Here is a 25360-nt window from a genome sequence, read left to right as displayed (position 1 = left end):
ATACAATACATATACTAAATATACAGTTCCATATGTACTGTACTATTATAGTTACCCCTATTAAAGACTACAGCTACATTTTCTGTTGTCTGAACCCATTTTCTCCAATTCATTGTGATGGGTGACTATTTTATTCTCGGTCTGGTTCGCAAATCTCTCTTAAAATGAAACCTTTTTTTTTTTTTTTTTTTTTTTTTTTTGTATAGTAAGTCATAAAAATATTCACATCTCGTTTCCCAGCTTGTAAATTTTGTAAGAAGAGTCTTTCGTGAAGAGAGGTATGACTATATATATATATATTATATATATATATATATATATATATATATATATATATATATATATATATATATATATATTGGATTCTTATATGTTATAGGGTCTTTCAATATGGTTCAACTTTATTTATTCTTCAAAGATATGTTAATTCATCTTTTTATTCACAATTATGATTATTTAATTTAATGAAAATCCAAAATCTGGTACACCATTCTTAGAAACTTCTGTTATTGCTTTTCATTATTAACCCCATTTACTCATTTTATTTTGTAACCTTACGTTTTATTATGTTTGTATTACCAGTTTTATCAAGATTATGTAAGGGTGAGGAATAGGAAAATACTCATCTCGATATGTCTTACTGAGAATCAGTCATTAAGTCTGGCAGTTATGAATGGATAAAAGAAAGTTTTCCATCATTTGTATCGCACATGGAAAAGCCTACACCCCTACTGTAGTTGTAGGTGGTATCCCAGGGTCAAAGAAGGCTATTTATTCTGGCCTCCTTTTGCTCCTGAATTGGATTTTTGTTTGAGTAATTCTGTTATTAAACTTTATGCAATTTCTAGACCATATATTGCTAATTTGATTGTGAGATGTTCATCAATAGAATTGTTTCAACATATGCTAACCAAGAAATAATATTATAATTTAGTATAAGTTATGCTTAAACTGAATATCTCTCTCTCTCTCTCTCTCTCTCTCTCTCTCTCTCTCTCTCTCTCTCTCTCTCTCTCTCTCTCTCTCGGGATGCCAGGGAACATCAAATCTCTCTCTCTCTCTCTCTCTCTCTCTCTCTCTCTCTCTCTCTCTCTCTCTCTCTCTCTCTCTCTCTCTCTCTCTCTCTTTTCTCTCTCTCAGGATGCTAGAGAACATTAAATCTCTCTCTCTCTCTCTCTCTCTCTCTCTCTCTCTCTCTCTCTCTCTCTCTCTCTCTCTCTCTCAGTAATTGTGTTGTAGCACAGGTGCTAATCATTGCGACCCTTTATTTTGGCCTTAAGCATCCTAACATCTAGTTTTTTTTTGAAATTTTTAGCATCCCAACAACATGTATGAGATAGGTTGGGAATATTATCTTTTTAGAGTAGATCAATATATGGTATTTTTGTTTAGGTCCATGTAAAAAGTTAGGTGTGTTTGTATTGCATGCTCTAAAACTTCTTTAATGGCTGTTGTGTTTCCATCCACCTGGGGTTATACACAATTTAATCAGCAACCATCTTTTTTTCAGGCAACAACACTGGGCTTGCTGATGGGTATGTGTGAATAAGTAGATTGGATTTAGACTTAGGATTATCTCATCATTACATGAACTATAGCTTCATTTCTTAATTAATCTTATCACTTGCCTGTACGCAGCATGAAGCCTGAACCACCGTATATACCCACCATTGTTGTTCTTGGGTTCCTGCTTCCTCAAGTCACTGTTTTACTCTCCTTCCATTCATTGTGTGGTATCTCCATTGGCTTTTTTTAGTCCACCGTTTATATTCTGATTTGCCCATGTTTTGTAATTTGTTCTTTTCAGTATTTAGATTGATTTAATTTTCCAACTGTTTTATTGTTTTTGAAGTGTATTCCTTGCTTTGGTTATTTGTCTCTCATGAAGTTTTCTTTTTCAGTTCACACAACTAGTTCTGTTGTAAAAGTAGCTTTTGGTGTGTTGGTCCACGCCGCTTATGCATAGTGGTAAAATGTGTTGCAATTCTGGCCCAGAACTGTTTCCCTTTTCAGTTCTTTGCAAGGTGTTATTGAATATTATGAACATACGCTAACTTATAGTTTGAATGCAGGGGCCAAAGTGTATAATTTAAAGGTTTACCAAGTGTGAATAGTGACATAATAATGATGACGCTCATTTGAGCCTGTTTTCTCGCTTTTTCAGGAGTACTGTAAAGAACAAAAAATTGTACATTAATACTCCACTCTACATCGTTATTTGATTCCAGATGTTCTGAGGTCCATTTTCGGCATGGGTCAGAATGTCACCTTGTAAAGTGACGCATGTTCCTTATACATGATGAGGTATTTACTACTTGCATCATTTTATAAAAACCAAATGTCTACATTAATAAGGCTTCATGTAAAGTACTGTACTTGAATATAGCATTTTAGGGAAATATAAGTAATAAAGGAAAAGAGAGAGAAACAATTGTGCACAATGTTTATCTATGTACAGTAGTACTGTATTGACACATTACCAATGGTTACCTCACCTTGAAATTGTCATCTCCTCTGCTTACTGGACCCAAAAGAAGTTGGAGCCAGAAGTGACAAAGTAGTTGTTGGAGGAGGATCAAGGCGATGTGGTTGTTGGTGAGTACATTGTTGCTATATCAGGTTTCTTTGCTGTAAAACCTGACGTTGATGGCATGGTTCTTCGTTGTCAAGATCAGGTAACAACTCTGCAGCCTTCTGTTTGTCTACTCTTATGTGGAACTGGTCTATATATTGTTGAATAGTGTTCCTTCTTTTATCTTTGAAAATTGTCCTACATGAAAGGAATGCATCATCAATATTAGATATTTTGACAGAACATCTGAAAATATAGTATCATTGGACTCAAAGATTGCCATACACTTTGAGTAATAAAAAGCACACTGCATTTCTTTAAGTTTGAAGTTCCTTAGTTCTGGATCAGGAAAATTTTCTTCAATTTTCTGTTGTTCCTCTAACTTTAACAATTCTTCATTAGTCAGTGATGGCTTTTGGGCCTCAATCAACTCTTTAGAATCTGTTTCTTCCAACTCTATCTCTCGACTAAAATTTTTTGATGTGGCCTCTACTGGCTCAAGATCTTTGAATTCATGAATGAATTATGGTCAGTTTTTTTCATGCACCATTCTTTGCAGTTTGAGTCATTTTGGTCCAAGAAACACTGATGTTTAATACATACATATACCAAGGCACTTCCCCCAATTTTGGGGGGGTAGCCGACATCAAACAAACGAAACAATAAAGGGAACGTCTCCTCTCTATGTTCCTCCCAGCCTGACTAGGGACTCAACCGAGTTCGGCTGATACTGCTAGGGTGGCACAGCCCACCCTCCCACATTATCCACCACAGATGAAGCTTCATAATGCTGAATCCCCTACTGCTGCTACCTTCGCGGTCATCCAGGGCACCGGAGGAAACAGCAAGGCCTACCGGAACTGCGTCACAATCGCTTGCCATTCATTCCTATTTCTAGCACGTTCTCTTGCCTCTCTCACATCTATTCTCCTATCACCCAGAGCTTCCTTCACTCCATCCATCCACCCAAACCTTGGCCTTCCTCTTGTACTTCTCCCATCAACTCTTGCATTCATCACCTTCTTTAGCAGACAGCCATTTTCCATTCTCTCAACATGGCCAAACCACCTCATCACATTCATATCCACTCTAGCTGCTAACTCATTTCTTACACCCGTTCTCACCCTCACTACTTCATTCCTAACCCTATCTACTCGAGATACACCAGCCATACTCCTTAGATACTTCATCTCAAACACATTCAATTTCTGTCTCTGATGTTTAATATTGCTGAATAAATATTGTAGCCCTTCCAAAACTCCCGATTGTTAATTCCATTATAGTACGACGTACTTTAGCAGCAACTGCCTGACTTTAGGTATGCCATAGATGGTAATGCTTGAAGAGAGCCATGGCACCTTGGTCCTTGGGTTGAAGGAGAGACATAGTGTTTGGTGGCAAGAAAACAACACTCATTTAGGGTTATGAGATTCAGATATGTGGGATGTCCAAGTGCATTATCTAGGATCAATATACAAGTAATCATGAAATGGAGTTTATTTTTTTTGCAATATTCCTTGACTGATGTTATAAAAGAGCCTTTAAACCAATCTTTAAAAATTAGAGTAGTGACCCATACCTTAAGATTAACCATCCAAATAACAAGAAGTGTCGATTTTGTGATGGTCTTAGAGTGCCCGGTGATTAAGGGCACGGTAGACTACCAGTAAGTCCAGCTTCGAATTGCTTGTGATATTTCCTCCAAATATCAAAGTTATCTTCTTTTTTTTCTCCCAGAAAGAAATTAACAATGAGGTATTCGCTTCCAAAATATGCTGATCAAGTTGACATTGAAAATAAATTCTGGAGGTATTGTTGCTTCATCGATGATTTTCATATCAGTCATGCTAGAATCTTCAGCAGCAATACTACCAGCAGCAACAGCTTCTCCATGAATTTCAATGTTGTTCAAACTAAAATGCTTCTGAACCTATCAAACTACCCCATAAGTTTTGACAAATGTAAATGTTCTCTCTACCAAGTCCCCAAATACGGACTTGACCTTTTGGATCAGCATTTGGCTCACATAAGAGTCCGTTCATACCTCTGTCTTTCTATTCAAAGGGATAATAAGCATTACATTTCATTTTATATTATGCCTCGCCACATTAATGAAGCCTTCTCAGTAACATGATGAAAAATGTGGTCTTTGTCATGGGTAATTGTAGTCGCCGTTGTCTGAGGCAGGCTCAAGGCGTCCATAGTGTTTATCTCTTTTTTTTTTTTTTTTTCTTTTCCCTATTTTCATATCTCTTTGCCAATTCCAATTTATCTCACATCTTTATAACATGACACTTGGATTCACTGCCTTTACTTTTCTTTGGGGGGCCCATGGCTAAAATCAAGAAAAATTGCCAAGATACAGCAAGAAACTTTCAAAAGTGTAAATAAACCTCAAGAACACTTGAACAACTAAGGCTCATAGAATGTAGACCTTATACCTAAAACAAGAGGGAAGTTTTTCAAGACTTGATGCTTTGATAATTTTTATTATATTGTAATCCATATTTTGAGTTATTAATATTTTAGCTTATTTTTAATTTAAGAATTAAGAATATAGTTACCAACAATTCACAAAATAATTATCCAACTTAACAAAGTAACAAACCCAACAGTGCTTCATTGTGGATAAAGTACTCGCTGAAACCTGTACCGTACGCCTTCAAGAGTGATTGAAACCAGGTTGCCAGACATATCGTATGTTTTTCGAAGTAAATATTTATAAATAATTTTTTTGTATACTATCTTTACTACTATTTTTACTACTATTTTCTTATTGAATAAATATATTTAATAATTTTATTAATAGAATTTGGTTTGGCTTAGTTTTGTAGCCATTTTTCATCATTATACATGAGGTCGCATAAAATGGCGTAAGGAGGTTTTTTGTTTTTGTATTTAATATTTAAAGATGAGTGCCGTAAGTTTGGTTCTGACGCAAGTCGAACAAACATAAAAACAAGTATTATTGTATTCCAAACTATGTATACAGTGTTTGTTCTTGAACCTCAAAAAGCAAGGAGATAAGAGTACAGTAATGTACAGTACTTCCCTAATATAATATTTTAGCGGTATGTGAATCTCCAGGTATGTTACTACCTGGTTTTTGATAGGGTCTTGCCTTGGAGGTGGCTTACATTTCTAGGCGTGTCCCTTCACCCGTAGCTGCATTGTTGTCTGACTTTTAATTTTCGTCTTTTCCTAGCTGTCTCTTTACGTAGCCATCCAACTTAAACTTTTAACTACGCCCATTAGTTATAACTAGTTAAAGAACAATTTTAGGGGTTTTAATGGTTTAGATATAGGGTTGCCAGGTCTCCGGTTCTGGGCCGAAGTCTCCATAAATTAAGCTTCGTCTCTGGTTAGAATAGAAAAATCTCCGGATTAATACTGATCTTATTGTATCAAGTACTCTGTATATCATTATGGAAAATATTTTTAAAGATCACATTGGTGATAAATTGATAAGGTACACACACAAGTTTTAGATTATTTGTGAGTTTCAAAATAGCAATGTACCTACCTCCCAACAAGACTCATTCCTTATAAGTGACTATTTTACCAACCTAGCAGTACATTTTCAGAATATTTGTTGCCATCAGAACTATATGAAAGATTCTGAACTACTTGCAACTGATGTAACCTTATAGCCAAGGTTATGTACTTGCCCTATCATGAAAAATTGATGATCAACTATTTCATTATCTTGATAATTCTTCCCCACGGAATTGGTTTTATATTTCTCACTTTGATGCATATTTCTAGCTAATTTATGCTTGTATAGAATAGGCCAGATTATGGTGACAAATTGGTAATGAGGCTAGAACAGGTTAGTCATTTAGTTAGCCACATTTAAAAAAAACCTTTCCCCCACTATTCAAATCGGTTTAACCAAATTTAATTATATTTTGACGTGTGACGTTGACAAAATGTTTTTTATCATGACATTTCTCTGTGATGAATTAATGTTACAAAATAATTTTCCACTTTGCGGGTAATGGTTGCCCATTAGAAACATCCCTGCCAGGTAGACTGGGGTTTGAGTCCCATTCAAGCTCAATTGTTTATTTAGTTTCTGCAACCTCACCACCCTTATGAGCAAAGGAAGGGGGTTTGGGGGAGCCTATAGATCTACCTGCTGAGTCATCAGTAACCATTGCCTGGCTCTTCCTAGTCCTAGCTTGGGTGGAGAGGGCACTTCTAATCACACGTATACATGGTCAGTCTCTTGTGCATTGTCCTGCTAGCTAGGGTATTGTCACTGTCCCTTGCCTCTGCCATTCATGGGCAACCTTTAAATACCTTTAAATATTTTATTTATTGTACTGTACAAAACAGTAAATGTTTTTTAGTTTTCTTTGAGTATTGCTTTTTTTATATGAAATCCTGTTTGAAAATAGGATAATTCTCATTTCTCATAACATATGATTGCCTGTGCATACTAGGATACTGGTACAATGCTACAATTACAAATAAGTATTATATTTCCGAGGTTTTTCTTTTGTTAATCTTTTTTATTACTAAAAAATTGTTATGCATCACATAGGTATATTAATCAATTTCAAGTGAACATCTACAGTACGTCATAAAAGTTTGGACTCTTATTTGATCTTAATCTTTAAAAGATTGGTGTTTTTTACCCTTCTTTTTTTGTCATTGTTTCGGCCCTTTATGCATAGAAAAATCTAGCAACCTTCTGATGAGTTCCTCCAATAAGAACATTTTCCCAAGAAATGCTCCATCAGTTTATAAGCGTACTGTATCCTACCTACAGAAATGGCATGATTACGGAAATTCGCCATTGAAAAACCTCTCTGTACTTAATATAAAAGCACTATGAAGACTTTCTGTGTGCTGCCAAAGTACTTCGTGCATCAGTGGATGAAGATAAATTATATGATGAGGTAGTTTACTTAGAGGTGTTATCACATCACAAAGTTAAATCAGGAGCAACATTGGATGCAAAATGGGCCTCCTCCTCCTCAGGCTCAAGACCACCTAATTTACGTAATATTGTCTAAAGAATGCTAGTAGTACCAGTTAATAATGCATTTGTAGAGGGCACTTTTTCTCTGATGAATAATCTATGGACTGATAATAGAATTCACATAAAAGTAGCATTGGTAAGGTCTGTACTGTGTCCAGGTTAATTACGTAATGACATGATCACAGATTTTTGAGTTTCTGTCTCAAAGACCAAGAACCTCTTTTGAAGGCTGCGATGAACAATATCAAGTAAATGCAGGAAACCCTATGAGTTCCCATTTGCATTTCTTTATTAATTTTTTTATTATGTATTTTCTGGCACATGTAGCCTATGTAATTATACAATAGCTGGTTAAACGTCTTTTTTTATTATTATCACATTATTGATTAATTGTAGGAAGTATGGTAATATATTTGCCGAGTAGTGATAAAATGATGTGAGGAGTAAATCACAGGAAATTCGGTCATTAATGTTAACAACATACAGTAGTGGATGTCATCATCATGTCTCCTCCTACGCCTATTGACGATAAGGGCCTTGGTTAGATTTCGCCAGTTGTCTCTATCTTGAGCTTTTAATTCAATACTTCTCCACTCATCATCTCCCACTTCACACTTCATAGTTCTCACTCATGTAGGCCGGGGTCTTCTAACTCTTCTAGTGCCTTGTGGAGCCCAGTTGGAAGTTTGGTGATCTAATACCCAAACCATCTCCATCTACCCCTCATCATGATCTCATCCACATATGGCACTCGAGTAACCTCTCTTATAGTTTCTTTTCTAATCCTCTCCTTCCATTTAACTACCAATATTCTTCTGAGGGTTTTGTTCTCAAATATACTAAATCTGTTGGAGATTGTTTCATTGTCATACCACAACTCATGTCCATACAGTAACACAGATCTCACTAAACTGATATATAGCCTGATTTTTATATGTAATCTCAGGCAACTTGATTTCCAAATTTTACATAACCTCGCCATTGTCTGATTGCTTTTTTCAATCTTTCTCTAAACTCCTAACCGTGCTAGGTGGTATATCTTAGCAATCCATGAGTTTATACTCATATAAGCGGATGAGCAACTTTGTGTAGTAATGAGAGCTTCGGGTGCGGAGAAAATGCCCCGCTGAATCTTGATGAAATCACTGGCAGCAGGGTGTAGAGTGACGAATTGAGTTTAAGGCGATGGACAAACTGTCTCTTCGGCTTTTACTCCTGATGCCTGGTGGTTGATCTTACTAGAATTAGTACGGACTGGCAGGGCTCACTTTTTTAGTTAGATAAGTGCATCACAAGGAACTGGTTATTTTCTGATGTATCTAGCCAATGAATCCTCAATGGATTTAGTCAGTTAATGGAAAGAGAAGATGAAAGAATGACCCACAGTCACGGGCATAGCTTGTGCTAAGAATCTCCCAGTTTATAAATAATAAGAAAAATTGAAAATTGGAATGTTAGAACCATGAACCAGATTGGTAAGTTACAGCAAGTGAAGAGTGAATTTATGAAATAAAATTTGGATATCTTGGCCCTAAGTGAAACACATTTTAAGGGGATTGGTAAGGAAACTTTAGGCTAAGGCAATATATATACTGTATATCTACTCAGGAAGATCAGATGGAGTTGGAAGAGAGGGGGGGTTAGGAATGATGATGACACCAAGAGCAGAAAAGGCATTAACCGAGTGGAGAGCTGTAAAATAGTAGATTGTTACTAGTAAAGTTCAAATCAAAGCAGTGCAATATGAATATTGTAGTTTGCTATGCCCCAACAAATGATTCCCCTGAAGAAAGGAAAGATGAATACTATGAAGAACTGCATAATTTAATAGTTGAGATCCCAGAAAGATACATGAAAATTTTGATGGGCAACTTCAATGCTATAGTTGGAAGGAATAATCAAGGGATAGAGAATGTGATGGGTGTTGAGGGTGTTGGCGAAGTTGCAAATGAAAATGGAGCTCATTTCATAAGTGTTTGTTCAGCAAACAATCTTGTCATTGGAGGTACTTTTTTCAACACAAGAACATCCACAAGTCGAGTTCACCATGTGGAAATTACAAAAATCATATAGATCACATTGCCATTAATAAAGAGAGGAGGAGGACAATGAGAAATGTAAGAAGTTTGAGGTGCAGATATTGCCACACTGAAATTAAAACTGAAAGCACCCAATAAAAAGGTAAATAGAATACCTAGGTTTAATACAATTAAATTTTTGAAATAAGAGCACAGAAAAACTTTTCCAATTGAATGTAGGAATCGATTAGCAGTCTTAGACTTTAAGAGATGAAGAGCAGACAATTAATGAGGAAGGATGTGATATTAAGAACATAGATCAGTCAGTTAGTAATGAAGTCTTGGAACACGCAGCTACAAGGAGAAAGCCATGGATATCAAATGATACGTGGGATACTATGAAAAAGGGACAAAGACAAATATAGAAATTGATTGTTGAAATTTTTCGTGGGAGTATGAAAATTACAATGTAGAGCATGCTAAGTACTCCAGTATTTATAGTAAGGTCAAAAGAAAAGCCAGGAATGACTGGAGGGAATATTTAGACAGTAGAGCAAATGAGGCTGACAAAGCTATGATTCAGGAAGTGGCTATGGTGTAAGAATTGTTCATATAATTGTCAATGAAATATCGACTGGGGCAAAGAAGAAAAAGCATATACCTATCAAAAATAGATGGCTCTATTATAACAACAGAAGAAGAAGAAAGACAACGTTGAGTGGAACACTTTAGCGAGGTTATAAATAGGACGTATGAAGGGAATAATTTGATTGATACACCTGAAACTGATGAAGACCTTGATGTGCCCATGAATGAATTCAGTGTGTTTGAAGTCGAAGCTATCCTCAAAACACTAAAGAGGTGGAAAGCCCGTGGATATGATGGAATAACTGCCGAGATGATTCTGGCTGAAAATGAAGTGACTCTGACTACTTACAAGATTATTCTGTAGAATGTGGCATGAAGAGGCAAAACCTGATGAATGGGAGTTAGGAGTGTTAGTGAAAATGGAAAAAAAGGAGATCTGACTGATTGCAACAGAGGCATAACACTTACGTCAGTTATGAAAATATAAAGTAAGCTTACTCTAAAGAGACTGGTGAGAAAAATTGATGAAACGCTTAGAGATGAACAAGCCAGATTTAGGAAAGGTAGAAGTTGCACTGACCAAATTTTCATTTTGAGACATGTACAGCAATGCGTAGAATATAGAAATCCACTTTTAATAGCATTTGTGGACTATCAAAATGCCTTTGATAATGTGCGCTGACCAATTATGTGGAGAGAGTTGCGTCATTATGGAATTCCTCTTAAATATGTAAATTTTATTAAGTTCATGAGCATAGCAAGTGCAAAGTTAATGGAGTCTTATCAAATGAATTATCAGTGATCAGCGGAGTACTCCAAGGAAATGTATTGTCATCTATGTTGTTTATCCTTCTCATGGATTTTGTAATGCATAGAACAGTTGGAGATGGTGAAGAAGGATTTTACTGGATTGGTGATGATAGGATTTTAGCAGTCCTTGTTAGTAGAACATCACAGGATTTGCAATGCTTGCTTATCTGAATGTGTCAAATATCACACGAGGTTGTGCTAAAGATAAATAAAAGAAAGACAGAGATGATGAGAAGGGAGTATGCAATGGAAGGAGAAAGGACCAATGAGGTAGAATCATTCAAGTATTTAGGAACTATGACCTCCAATACAGAGTCTTTAGAATTAGAGTTTAGTGAAAGATTGAAAAAAGCAAATCAGACAATGACTAGGTTAGGTAAAATTTGGAAATCAAATTGCCTAATATTGCATATAAAAATCAGACCATATATGACTATATATCAGTTTAGTGAGATCGGTGTTACTCTATGGACATGAGTCATGGTAGGACAATGAAACAATCTCCAATAGATTTAGTAGATTTGAGAACAAAGCTCTCAGAAGAATGTTGGGAGTTGAATGGCAGGAGAGGATAAGAAATGAAACTATAAGAGAGATTACTCAAGTACCATATATGGATGAGGTTATGATAAGGATTAGATGGAGATGGTTTGGGCATGCTCTTTGCACTCCCCAAGAGAGTTTAGTTCACCAAACATACAGCTGGGCTCCACAAGGAACTGGAAGAGTTGTAAGAACCAGGCCTACATGGGTGAGGACTATGCAGCATGAAGTAGGAGATGAGGAATGGAGAAGTATTGAATTAAAAGCTCAAAATCGAGATGACTGGCGAAATCTAACCGAGGCCCGTTGCGTCAATAGGCGTAGGAGGAGATGATGATGATCTCAACTCAATTCTAATAACCCTCTATTGGAGATCATAGTTCTTAAATACTTGAATGATTCTACCTCATTAATCCTTTTCCCTTCCAATGATATTACATTTCCCATTGCATATTCTGTTCTCATCATCTCTGATTTTCATCTATCTTGAGCCCAACCTCATGTGATATATCATGCATTCTGGTTAGCAAGCTTTGCAAGTCCTGTGGTGTTCTGCGGATAAGGGCAATGTCATCAGCATACTCTAGGTCAGCTAATTTCCTATTATCATTCCAGTTGAATCCTTCTCCAGCATCTCCAACTGTTGCATTACAAAATCCATGAGGAGAATAAACAACATAGGTGACAACACATTCTCTTGGAGTACTCCGTTGTTCACTGGAAATTCATTTGATAGAACTCCACTAACATTGACTTTGCACTTGCTATGCTCATGAACAGACTTAATCAAATTTACATATTTAAGAGGAATTCTATAATAACGCAGGACTCTCCACAAAATTGGTTGGTGCACACTATCGAAGGTTTTTTTATAGTCCACAAATTCCATCAAAAGGGGATTTTTATATTCTATGCATTGCTGTAGATGTCCCAAAGTGAAAATTTGGTCATTACAATTTTTACCTTTTCTAAATTGTGCTTGTTCGTGTCAGCTTTTCATCACTATTTCTCTCTAGTGTCTTTAAAATAAGCATGCCATATATTTTCATGACAACTGACGTAAGTGTGATGCCTCTGTAATTATTGCAATCCGTCAGGTCTCCTTTTTTTGCCATTTTCACCAACACCCCTAGCTCCTCTTCATTAGGTTTTGCCTCTTCATGCCACATTCTTGTAAGTATTCTGGGAGTCACTTCATTTTCGGCCAGTATCATCTCAGCAGTTATTCCATCGTAACCAGGGGCTTTCCATCTCCTGAGTTTTCTGATAATAGCTTCAATTTCAATCACACTGAACTCATTCGTGGGTACATCAAGATCTTCCTCAGCTTCAGGTGTATCAATAAAATTATTCCCTTCGTATCTCCTATTCATGACCTCAAAAAAGTGTTCCATCTAACGTTGACTTTCTTCGTCATCTCGTTATAACAGATCCATCCCTCTTTTTGATGGGTATATGCTTCTTCTTTTTTGCCCTCATAGATATTTCATTAATAATTCTATGAGTGATTCTTATACCATAGCCACTCCCTGAATTTATAGCTTTGTCAGCCTCATCTGTTTTTCTATCTAACTATTCTCTCCAGTCATCCCTGACTTTTTTTTTTTGACCTCACTATCAATGTTGGAGTATTTAGCAAGCTCTACCTTGTAATTTTCATTACTTCCTCAAAAACTCTCAACAATCAATTTATTTCTTTGTCTCCTTTTTATAGTATCCCATGTATCACACAATATCCATGCCTTTCTCCTTTGTAACTGCATGTCCCAAAACTTTACTACAAATTGACTGATATATGTTCTTAACATCACACCATTCTTCATTAATTGTCTGCTCTTCATCTCTCAAAGTCTCCAAGACTGCAAATCAATTCCTACATTCAATTGTAAATGTTTCTCTATGCTCATCTTCCAGAAGGTTGGTTGTATCAAACCTAGGTATTCTATCTACATTTCTGTTGGGTGCTTTCAGTTTTAATTTTAATGTGACAATGAGGAGCTGGTGATCACTACCAATATCTGCACATCTATAGCTTTGACATTTCTCAGAATCTTCCTTTTCTCTTTACTAATGGCTATTGATCTATTTGATTTTTGTAGTTACCACATGGTGAATTCCATGTATATTTATGGATGTACTTGTGGTGGAAAAGAGTGCCTCCAATGACAAGATTGTTTGTTGAACAGAAACTTATGAAATGTGCTTCATTTTCATTTGCATCTTCGCCAATACCCTTGACACCATCACATTCTCTATCCCTTGATTATTCCTTCCATCTTCAGCATTGAAGTCACCAATAACAATTTTCATATCTCTCTAGGGTCTCATCAGTAATGCTCTGCAGTTCTTCATAGTATTCATCTTTCCTTTCTTCAGGGGAATAATTTGTTGGGGCATAGCAAACTATAATACTCATATTACACTGCTTTTATTTAAACTGCAAGTAACAATCTACTATTTACAGGTTTCCACTTAGTTAATGCCTTTTCTGCTCGTGGTGTCATCATCATTCTTAATCCCTCTCTTCTAATGCCTTCTGTCCTTCGTGAATAGATATACAGTATATATTGCCTTGGTCTAAGGTTTCCTTACCAATCCCCTTACAACATGTTTCACTTAGGTCCAAGATGTCCAAACTATTTTAAATTCATTCTCCACTTTCTGAAACTTCCCAATCTGATTTAGGGCTCTAACATTCCAATTACCAATTTTCAATTTTTCTTTAGTGTTTATAAACTGGGAGATTCTTAGTACGCCACTACCCCCGGGACTGGGGTCCATTCTGTCATCTTCTTTTTCCATTAACTGACTAAATCCATAGAGGATTCATTGGCTCGATTCATCAAAATATAGCCAGTTCCTTGTGATGCGCAGTGTCTATCTAACTAAGGCAAGTGACCCCTGCTAATCCATACTAATTATAGTTAGATCAACCGCCAGGCATCAGGAGTAAAAGCCGAAGAGACAGTTTGTCCATCACCTTAAACTCAATCCATCACCCTGCTGCCAGTGACTTCATCGAGATTTAGAGGGCCGTTTCCTCCACATCCAAAGTTCTTGTTACTCCTCCAGGTTGCTCATCTGCTTATTTAACTGTTGGCAAAAATGGATTTGCTAATATATACCACCTAGCATGGTACCGTCACTTGCTCTCTTTTTCTGTTTAACATGTCAATTAAAAACATGATATTTGAACACTTTCCACTGAGCCACATTAGCCAGGGAGATGAAGTCCTCAATACTGACCCTAATATATTTCTAAATGCCTATCATCTATGGCCTCAAAATGTCTCAGAAATTTTTAAAATTTAAAATTTTCCTCTGGTGTGCTTACACCCCTAGCTGTACAAGCTCACTTGCTCACTGAAATGTCCTTCAGCCATTACTCCTGATTTAAAAGTCTTCTGACCTGAGAACTCTATTTAGATTTGAGATTTTTTATATTGTCAAATGGAATTTTTATGATGGAAATTATAACTTCAAGATTGTGAAGTAGTTTGGCAATTTTGCAGTAGTGTAAGAAAAATTGAAAAGGTGAAAAATTTCTAATTAAGGCAATTAGTGGCTCTACTGGCCTTGTTTAAGGAAAATTATTTCATAGGAAAGAAAATTCAGAGTAGTTGAAATAATAAAAAGCTAAGAAAAGTATTCTAAGTGATAATGAACTTCATTACTGTATTGCCTTTTATTTCCGAAAATTATTGTGTAAACGTGATGAAAGACATCAATGAACATATTGTCATCAATGTTAATCATGAAAGATAGAGTAAAGCTATGGAAAAATTACACCAGTAGCAAGTAATCCTTTGATTACCAACTAGTGTGTCCCCATTAAAAAGTTCAGGTACTGAATAGCTGACCAAGAAATTGCTGCCATCATTTGTTTGCAGCCAAAAGGTTATAAATACAGTAGACTAGAAAGTACTGTAGCTGATCGCTGATTGATTTATCAAATGAAAATATTACCTAAACCTAAGAAAATTATAAAGCTACAGAAGCTTGTCAGTTTGCTGATGCTCTTCAAACAGGAATTGCTGTTGTTAAAAATTGGTATCATATTGTTTGCCAGAATAACACTTGACTGGAGTACATCTGAATTTTCCTACATTCATTACCCAAGATGTCGCAAAATCATGCATCGGATATTGTTACTCTGAATGCGCAGAATTATTTCAGTAGGATTTGTGAGGATTTTACCTAATATTTTTTATTTGAGTTACTAATGAGATTATATTTCATTAGTTTGAGAACTTTCAAGAATATTTGTTTAAATTTTTTCCAAATTCCAATCCTTGAAAATTGTTTTATGTTTTGTTCATTATTTATGTAGGAAATTTTCTCTCTCTCATCAATATTTCCAGATTGCTTATTGTGAAACCCTGTTAATAGGAAAAAGAAATAGCCCTTTTTTGAAAACCCAAGCATGTAAGAAGAGTAATACTATACATAAATACAATGAAATGATTAAGGGCTTATTTTTTAGTTTAGTTTAAGTTGTAATTATTGTTCAGAAATACATTTGCCCCAAGGCTGTGTGATGTATCCTTTTTTACTTTTGTCAGATATAAAAGACCTCTCGGGAACAACCAGATTTTCTGTTATTTGGAGACAAATACTTTGGTGGGGCTCTTCTTTCAGAGCCAAGCTGAATTAGTTTATAATCCTAGTTGATTAAAATTTATACGGGACATGGGAATACTATTATTGTTAGATAATGTGTCGAAAAGGAGAGCTTGTCTTTAGTATAAGAGAAGGCATTCTATTGAAATTTTCATAATATTTTAACGAGATTTACTGAAGCTTTAAAGATATGAAGTTGTTTTCCTTTCTCTAGATAAAAATATTTTTTTAGTTCAATATACTGTACAGTCAGTTGATAAAGATGATGATGTCTGCTTGTTTGAGATGTTTCTGGTTAGTATTCTGAGTTTTCAAGTCTTGTTTATCACTGGATGAGGACAATGGTTGCTTTTTTCATTTTGGAGAACAAGTTGGGAGGTTTTGAAAGTAAGATGTATAATTATGTCTTTCATAGGAAAAGTGTACTCATCATTGTGAAAGATTTTTAGCTCTAATCCTGTTGTTCATTGTATAATTGAATCAGTATTTCATTGGGTATACCAAACCCATGATAGAGAAAATATCTCTTTTTTTGGTTATTTGCTGTAAGTTTCATTGCAGTGAAATCATGTTACCCCTTGATTAATTGGTTAATGTTTGAAATACTTTGTTTTCTTTTTCAAACAGAATGGAGATGTGAGATCAAACGCATACAACGATGCGCCGGTTACTAATAAAACAAACCAAGGCCACCTTGAAAATGACCATGGTTTTGATGTTACGCCCAATGCATCCAGTAAACCAAGCGAAACTTCTGAAACTGCAGTCCAAAACAACGTGGCTGATGCTGACGCTGCATTTGATAATACAACTCCGTCTATTGGCATGGTTTATGAAGTTGATGTAAGTAGCCTTCTATTGAATTTGTGTTGCTTGTAAACTTATTGGCTAATATATTTCTATGAAAAGGATTCTTAGGTATAACTTTCAGATATTTTGAATTTTGAATTTATTAGGCGTATTTTATTCCCATACTAAAAAAGGGATTTTGACGAAGGAAAAATCTATTTCTGGGGAGAGACCTGTGGCGCCCGGTGAAAAGGGGTCCTTCTAATATACCTTTTCTGATAAAACCTTCCAATTATACCAGAGAAAGATAAAAGCATGGAATGCAGAGGTTACTACCCTCGCGCGAGCACCTTGTGGGTGTCGTGTATAAAGCAAAGGCGCGTGAAAGCCACTATTCACAGGCTGTCTTCCATTTAGTTAATTCCTTCGTCAAAGGGATGGGCCGATACAGAGGCACCAGCTATGCTACCAGCGCCACGCCACCCACGCCCTGACGCGAGCGCCATCTGAACAACATCCTTCTGTATTGGACATGATGGCTTGGAAAGGAAAGGGTGGGATCGTGCAAAAGAATAGGGAAGGGTTTCACCGGGCGCCACAGGTCTCTCCCCAGAAATAGATTTTTCCTTCGTCAAAATCTCTTTTCTGGGTCGACCTGTGGCGGCCGGTGAAAATGTACCAGAGAATGCCTTCCAAGCCCAATAATAACTAGTAATGAGGGGAGAGAAAAAAACACCATGTAAGGAAAACCATATATTATATTAAGGTAAGTAAGCATGAATCATAAACTAGCCACAGGACATAGTGAGCGTAAGGCTAAACAAACATGATAACAAGGAAGCCTCCGAGTATCAGAGCACAACAAGCAACAAAACTGACATGGCTAAGAATACCCCAACACTAAATTTACGGTAAACACATTAAAAGTTACAATCATCTTAACCTAATATGTAATAAACTAGGGCTAACGAACCACCAAGGAAGCGGCGTCGTGGTGCGAGTGGCGGGTAGGAGGGAGAAGAAAAGAGATGGATGAAAGGAAGAACAAGAGATCACTGGGGAGAGATACGGCTCCCAGCTGCAACCGTTGGGTATTTAAGGGCCTGTAAGTTCTTTAGATAGTGGCGTTTGAAGACCATAGGAGATTTCCAACCCGTGTACTTTTTAAGGTCATCAAAATCCATATTTTGGAAATAATTGATGGAGGTAGCTACTGACCGGATATCATGAGCATGGGGAAATGATCCCGGATTGGCTTGTTTAATGAAGTATAGGATCTGTTGCCTAATACCCTGAATGGAAATGGTACCTCCTTGTTCTCTGATAAACAAGGGGCCAGACGATCGGGTAGCAGTCCTAGCTAAAAAGGCCCTGAGAGTAGTGACTGGACATAGAGAAGTATCATGGAGAAGAGGAATAATCTTCCAAGGGGACCACCTATTTTGGGGGTCTTCATTTTTAGCTAGGAACGCCCTGTCTGGGGAAAGAAGTACTTCACCTGAAAGGAGGAAATCGATGTTTTCCGAGTTTCGTGAGAGAGCTGCTAGTTCTGAGATTCTAGCACCCGAGGCCAAAGCTGTTAGAAATAAAGTCTTCCTAAGAAGAGTGATATAGGAGCAGGATTCGTTGTCCGTGTCTGAGGCAAGTCTGAGGACATCATTCAGAGACCAAGAGACCTTTTGTGGGCGAACCGAAGGTCGAAGCCTAGCACATGCTTTTGGAATAGATGAGAAGTAAGAATCCGCCAGGTTAATGTTAAACCCAACCAGGAAGACCTTCTTCAAAGCTGACTTAATGGTGGTTATAGTGCTAGCTGCTAGGCCTTTGTCAAATATGGACCTAAAGAAGGAGATGGCTAAATTAGGAGTCATAATAGTATGGTCTGAATTCTTTAAGAAATCTGCTAGTTTCTTAACTGCCGAATCATATTGGCGAATCGTAGAGTCCCTTTTGTCTGATTCTATAAAGAGGACATTACCCGGGTCGATGTTCGCATCCTTACGAGCCGCAAACTTCATGAAATCCACAAAGTTAGGGTTTTGGCTATCCTTGAGGAATCTGACACAGTCCAAGTTTGGACCACTTGGGTCAGTTTGGGGAATGGGATCCGGAAGGGACGGAGTTTCATCTCGAGGAGGAGAGGAAACCAACTGCTCTTTGGCCAGTGAGGTGCCACTAAAGCCACTGCCCCGTGGAAGGAGCGGAGTTTGTGTAAGACTTTCAGTAGAAGATTCACTGGTGGGAATAAGTAGATCTTCTGCCAATGGTTCCAATCCAGGGTTAATGCGTCCATGGCATAAGCCTGAGGGTCCAGGTTCGGGGTCACATAACAGGGGAGTTTGTGATTGAGTTGGGTCGCGAATAGATCTATCTGGAGACCTGGAACCAGCCTGAGTATCCACCGAAAGGAGTGTATGTCTAGGGACCATTCTGATTCCAGTGGTTTTGTCCTGGACAATGAGTCTGCTATCACATTCTGGACTCCTGCTAGGTGAGTTGCTGACAGGAACCAGTTTTTGTCGGCTGCCAAGGCGAAGATAGTGACCAGAATCTGATTCAGGTTGGGTGACTTGGATCCCCCTCTGTTGAGGCAGTGTACTACTGCTGTGCTGTCTGAGACCACTCTGATGTGGGTCGACCTCGGAGGAGAGATTCTCTTCAGGGTCAAGAACACTGCCATGGCTTCGAGAACATTGATATGGAACTGCTTCATGGCGGGTGACCAAGAGCCCTGAAACATCTGATGTTGGGAGTAACCCCCCCCCCCATCCACTCAGACGCGTCGGTATGAATTGTCACTTGTGGAGAGGGGAACTGTAGAGGAACCGATTTGGAGAGGTTCCTCCGTTCGGACCATGGTCGTAGTCTCATTTTTAAGACAGAGGGGATCTTCGAGATCTTGTCTCTCAAAGGTATTGTCGCTCTCTTTCTCCAAACTCGATTGATGTCTTTGAGTTTGGCTTTTAATAGGAGATCGGTCAGTGAGGCAAATTGGAGAAGGCCGAGGATGCATTCTAGAGCTCTTCTGGACACCTGTTTGTGTTTGAGAAAGTTCCTGACCTTGGAAGCTATCTCCCTTACCTTCTTGGGAGGAAGGGAGAGCCTGTGCTTTGAAAGGTCCCACCGGATGCCTAACCATTCGAAGTGGCTTGATGGTTGTAGGCGAGACTTTTGGAGATTGACTTGGAATCCCAGTTTGGCGAGAAAGTGAATTACCTTCGACGTAGCTCTGTTGCATTCCTGGGTCGACTGGGCCCAAATGAGCCAATCGTCCAGATAGGCGATGATCTGTATCCCTTGGTTTCTGAGTTGTTCGAGCACCGTCTCTCCTAGTTTCGTGAATATCCTGGGGGCAATGCTGAGACCGAAGGGCATGACTTTGAATGCAAAGGCTTTCTTGCCGAGACGGAAGCCTAGGTAAGGAGAGAAGTTTCGAGCTACTGGGACATGATAATAGGCGTCGGTAAGATCGATAGAGGTGGTGACGGCCCCACGGGGAAGTAAGGTCCGTACCTGAGAGATAGTCAGCATACGGAACTTGTCGCAGAGGATGTAAGAGTTTAGTTTCGACAAGTCCAGAACTACCCTCAACGCCGACGAGTCTTTCTTCGGGACTGTAAACAGGCGGCCTTGGAATTTCAGGGATCGAACCCGTTTGATCGCTTTCTTCTTGAGTAACTCTGTAGTGTACTCTTCCAGGATGGGAGTGGGTCTCTGGAAGAAGATCACTGGTGGAGGAGGCGATCCCTGTGACCATTTCCAACCCAAGCCCTTGGATATTATGCTGTGAGCCCATGGACTGAAGGTCCAATGGTCTCGGAAGTGATAAAGTCTCCCTCCTACCGGCAACACATCATTGGGAGGGAGTGAACCTAGGTCCCCTCCCTCCACGAGCACCCCTTGCTTTAGGTCCGCCTCGCTGACGGAACTGTCCTCTACCTCTGAAGCTTCCTCTCTGGTGTCCACGAAAGGAACCGGAGGATTCGTAGGTAGGGTTGTATGCAGGAGAGGACATCCAAGTGGGGTTGGGCTGTGTACCAGGGGGAGCAGTGAGGTAGACTACTTGCTGAGGGGGAGCCGGTTGTTGAGAAGTCGAAGCAGAGGAAGACTGTGTCGACGAGTTACCCCGGACCGTCTTGTAAGGAATAAATCTCTGCTTCTTCTTGAAGAACGTCTGTTTCTGGGATTCGATCCTTCTTTTGGTCGAGAGACCCCACCTTACTTGCAAATTTTGGTTTGCCCTCGCCGCGTCCTGAAGAACCTTATCAACTTCGTTCTGAGGGAAGAGGTTCTTACCCCAGCAGGAGGACGCTATCAGCCTGTTCGGTTCATGTCTGATGGAGGCCTCAGACAGAACGAACTTCCTGCAACTAACTCGAGCCGACCAGAAGTCATGGAGGTCTATTTGGTAGGACAGCAGCAGGTTCTTTGTGAAGACTCTGAACAATGTTTCCGCTGGGTAAACCGATGCTAGGGACCCTATGGAGGTGATAGAGTGGAGGGACCTAGCTAGTCTATTACAGGTCTCGAACTCAGTTTTGAGAAGACTCTCTAGTAATCTGGGGAGCTTCTCAGAGAAAAGAGTAGAGGCACAGTCCGGGTCTAGCTTCCCCACTGTGAAGGTAGAAGACGCGTCGTCCCAGGTTGCAGAGGTACTCGGAATAAGCAATGAGGTGGGGTCCGTCTCCTTGAGAGCCGGCATGGAAGAGCCTTCCTTGATGGCCTGTATTGTCAGCAATGTGATTTTGTCTATGAGCGGCAAAGAGATGGACGCCGCCGTCGTAAAAATAATGAAGGCACCTTTGTGTGGGGTGAGCTTGGAGTTATTACACCCCCACTCTGATAGAGTTCTGGCCCAGATAGCCTGGGCCTGCTCTTTCGGAAATATCACTGTTTCCTTTGGTACCTTGTCCATTCAGACCAATGCATGCTCCTTTAAACGTACGAAGCCATTGAATGGGAATTCTAGCCCCGGGGGGTAGAACTCCAGGTCCTCTAGAGGGCGGGTGCCTATGCCCTCTAGAGTTAGGGAACCATCTAAGAATGGGGCATGCAAGGCAAACCTCCAAGGATTGTTTTTATCGAAGGGAGGTAGCTTCGATGCGTCTGGGGCTGAAGGAGGAGGAATCTGAGTTCCGGAGCGGATCAGAGTAGCCACCATATCCTTAAGCTCTGTCATAGCCCCAGACTGATGTTGAATTTGTTCCCTGACAATATCCCTGACCAGTTCGACGGGGAAGAAGGGTACCTGAAAGCCACCTGTTGGTGGTGTCTTGGATTTGGTAGACTTGGACTTCTTAGGAGTCGCGGTTTTACGGGGAGCAATATGAACATCAGGAGCCGTCGAGGGTTCGGGGACCGGTGATGTTGATGCTGGCAAAGCTGAAGACTTATAAGTACGTAGTGGCTTCACCTTGGGTCGTACGGGGACAGAGGGATCCCGAGGAGAAGCCTTAGGCTTATCAAAGCCGAGAAAGGAAGAGGTAGAAGAAGGAGTAGGAGAGAAAAGGGTTTCCACCAACTCGGCACCACTTACCTGCTCGTCCATGGGTTCTACGTCTATATCTAGATCTGCCGCGTCCAGCGGTAAGAGGGGTTCGTCCTCCTCGGAAATGGTTGCTCTGACTTCTTCAATTAAGGGGGCAGCAACTTCCGGAGAGTCTGCTGCAGTTGTCGAGCCTGGGAAGAGACGGGAGGCCATGTCTCCATCGAGGAGATAGGGTGCGCCAGACGGGGCATTCCTGCCAAAGCCCGACACCCAAGGACGAAGAGCAGCCCTTGCTGACCGAAGAGAGTCATCATCGGCCTGAAAGATTTGTAGTGATTAGTGATGCAGGAGAGGGATCGCTCTCCAAAATATACAATGTATGTAATATTAATGGCCAAAATAATGTCTGCAAAAGATAAACAAGGAACAAAAGGAAAACCCACTTACATCATCGTTCAGGAGTATTGAGGACAACTCGTAACAGAGCGAGCACAAATCCGGGAACCAAACCATGTAAGAGGCTTATCCCGGTTCCCGGATAAAGGAGATGGCGCAATGCGCATGTGACCGACAGAGGTCAGGTCCAACGGGGTCGTTGAATGAGGCAGGGCATCCTTGGGCAGTACAACGGACCTTCTGTAAAAGAAAGGAGACATAAGTCTGGATGTTCCTTGAGACTCTGGTAAGGGATTAAAAATCAACTAACAGAGCTTAGTGTAATGCAACATACGTGCTTATGGGAATTCAGTGAGTGAGAGCCGGAGCTCCATATTAAAATACATTAAATATAAAAGTTCCTGCACCGGAGTGAGCCGGAGCAATGGCAATGGGACTGTATCATTATAAAAGGGATAATAATGAAATAAGAATAAAGAATCTAAAGCAATCTGCCGAACCTCTGAGGGTCGGGGAAGCAGTGACAGGCCCGTAAAATAAATATAAAACACAAGCCGTAGCTAAAGGCTAAGGCTAATATAATAGTTAAGCGTATTGGTGACCTCCGGTGAAGCCGGAGTTCGATGAAAGGTCCTGAATAATTCAATTGTGAATAACAATGGATATTTGTGTGGATATGGCCGTGGCCTGAGACCGAAGTAAGGGCCACCGGAGGGTCTTATCTAAACAATATGAAGGCCGTCCCAGAGGGTTGTATTTAAACAATATATAACAATAGTTCCAAACTCATTGAGAATCCCTCATGGCGGAGTAGAACTCAAGGCGGAGTGGAAAAATGTTCAGAACTACTCCCAAGCCGTAACGGGGAGAGGACGGAACTCGGGACCTATTAAATAACGCTAACTATTGAATAGTAACCATAAACTAAATAACTCGTAAGCTATCATACACCCGTAGAGGGAGAGGTGGGGGAGGGAGAACTCGTTGAACGCACAAAACGGAAAACGGGAAATCCACTCACCCACCCGAGGTTAAGAAAGAAAACGAGAGAAAGGGGTAACTCGTGACTGAAAACAGAAAACGGGAACCCCAATCTCTCCCTCCCGTGGTTACAATATCAGAACCTAATAAGCACACAACACTATTATAAACGTATAATAATAAAATTGTAACATCAAATACAAGACTACGAACGAAGAATAACGTCTGCTAAAACCTAAATTAAAGGGAAATAGTCGACTGACAAACGCCTCGGGGGGCTGGTACTAAACTATAATAAAGCTAGAACGCTATTCTTGTTCGCAGATTGGACTTGCTAGCAAAAAGTACCATGGGAATTAATAACGATAATAATAATGATGGTTCAAAAAGGCATAAGGCCAGGGACTTAACCAAGAACCTAAGTGACAGAGTACCAAACGGGCAAGACTAAGATGAACTCCCAGCAAGACAAGGGAAAAAACAATGGCCGCCGACGACGCGGACGGGCCCAGACGGTAGTGATAAAACAGACTATACTGGGTAGATGACAAAAGCCCGGTACTACAAAAAGCTGTCAAAACAAACTATGGTACTTAACATTGGAATGGGTGAAGATGGAGCTTCGGTCATGACGAAATAAATCCACAAGAGTGAAAAAGCCGAGAGCACAACAATATACACACACACTAGCAAGTCCAAATTAGAAGGATGTTGTTCAGATGGCGCTCGCGTCGGGGCGTGGGTGGCGTGGCTCTGGTAGCGTAGCTGGTGCCTCTGTATCGGCCCATCCCTTTGACCAAGGAATTAACTAAATGGAAGACAGCCTGTGAATAGTGGCTTTCACGCGCCTTTGCTTTATACACGACACCCACAAGGTGCTCGCGCGAGGGTAGTAACCTCTGCATTCCATGCTTTTATCTTTCTCTGGTATAATTGGAAGGTTTTATCAGAAAAGGTATATTAGAAGGACCCCTTTTCACCGGCCGCCACAGGTCGACCCAGAAAACATTGTTATATATGGAGATTATCTTTCGACAAAGCTGGAAGGTAGCCATTAGACTAAAGTGCAAGGTGGAAATCCTGCTTAACTACTTGCGTGGGTAGGCAGGGGTTGACTGTGGGTACCCAGCTGCCTATATATACTCTCGTAGCTGTGAGCTACATCACTTTTTATCTTTTGGCTTGTAGTGAGCGGCCATCTCCTCTCTCTCTCTCATCCATAGGCTGTCATTGGACTGTAATTTTTGCTTTTTCTTTTCAGGTGTGCTTGTGCTTCTTCGGATGCCTTCATGTGGACATGTCCTGGGCGTGAGGGTGCTGCGTGCGGTGGATACTGACCCCCCAACATGTAGAGGGTACCACTGTGAGCAGGGTTCTCCCTGTGACGAGTGCAGAGAGTGGTCTGCCCCCCAATGGGACAAGTTTGGACAACGCAGGAAGAAGAAGGCGACGGCGATCTCTCCCCCTTGGTGAAGAAAATGTTCTTCTTGCATGCCCAAACCTCTTTCTAGAGCTCGTTCTTGCACGCGTTCCTCTTGGAGCACAAACCAATAACTCATTGGCAACCT

General features: G+C 39.7%; 1 protein-coding gene across 1 annotated transcript in view; it reads left to right on the top strand.

The window, feature by feature from the left end:
• The window catches only part of LOC137652681 (drebrin-like protein), a 97265-nt gene that overhangs the window by 50476 nt on the left and 21429 nt on the right, over window positions 1–25360 (top strand). Inside the window, exon 4 of the mRNA XM_068386085.1 lies at window positions 16766–16981. Coding sequence (XP_068242186.1) covers window positions 16766–16981 — 216 coding nt within the window. The remainder of the gene's footprint in view (window positions 1–16765; window positions 16982–25360) is intronic.

Source organism: Palaemon carinicauda, chromosome 14 (genome assembly GCF_036898095.1).
Source record: "Palaemon carinicauda isolate YSFRI2023 chromosome 14, ASM3689809v2, whole genome shotgun sequence".
Taxonomy (NCBI): domain Eukaryota; kingdom Metazoa; phylum Arthropoda; class Malacostraca; order Decapoda; family Palaemonidae; genus Palaemon; species Palaemon carinicauda.
Note: the sequence above shows the minus strand (reverse complement) of the source record. Positions and strands in the feature narration are given on the sequence as shown.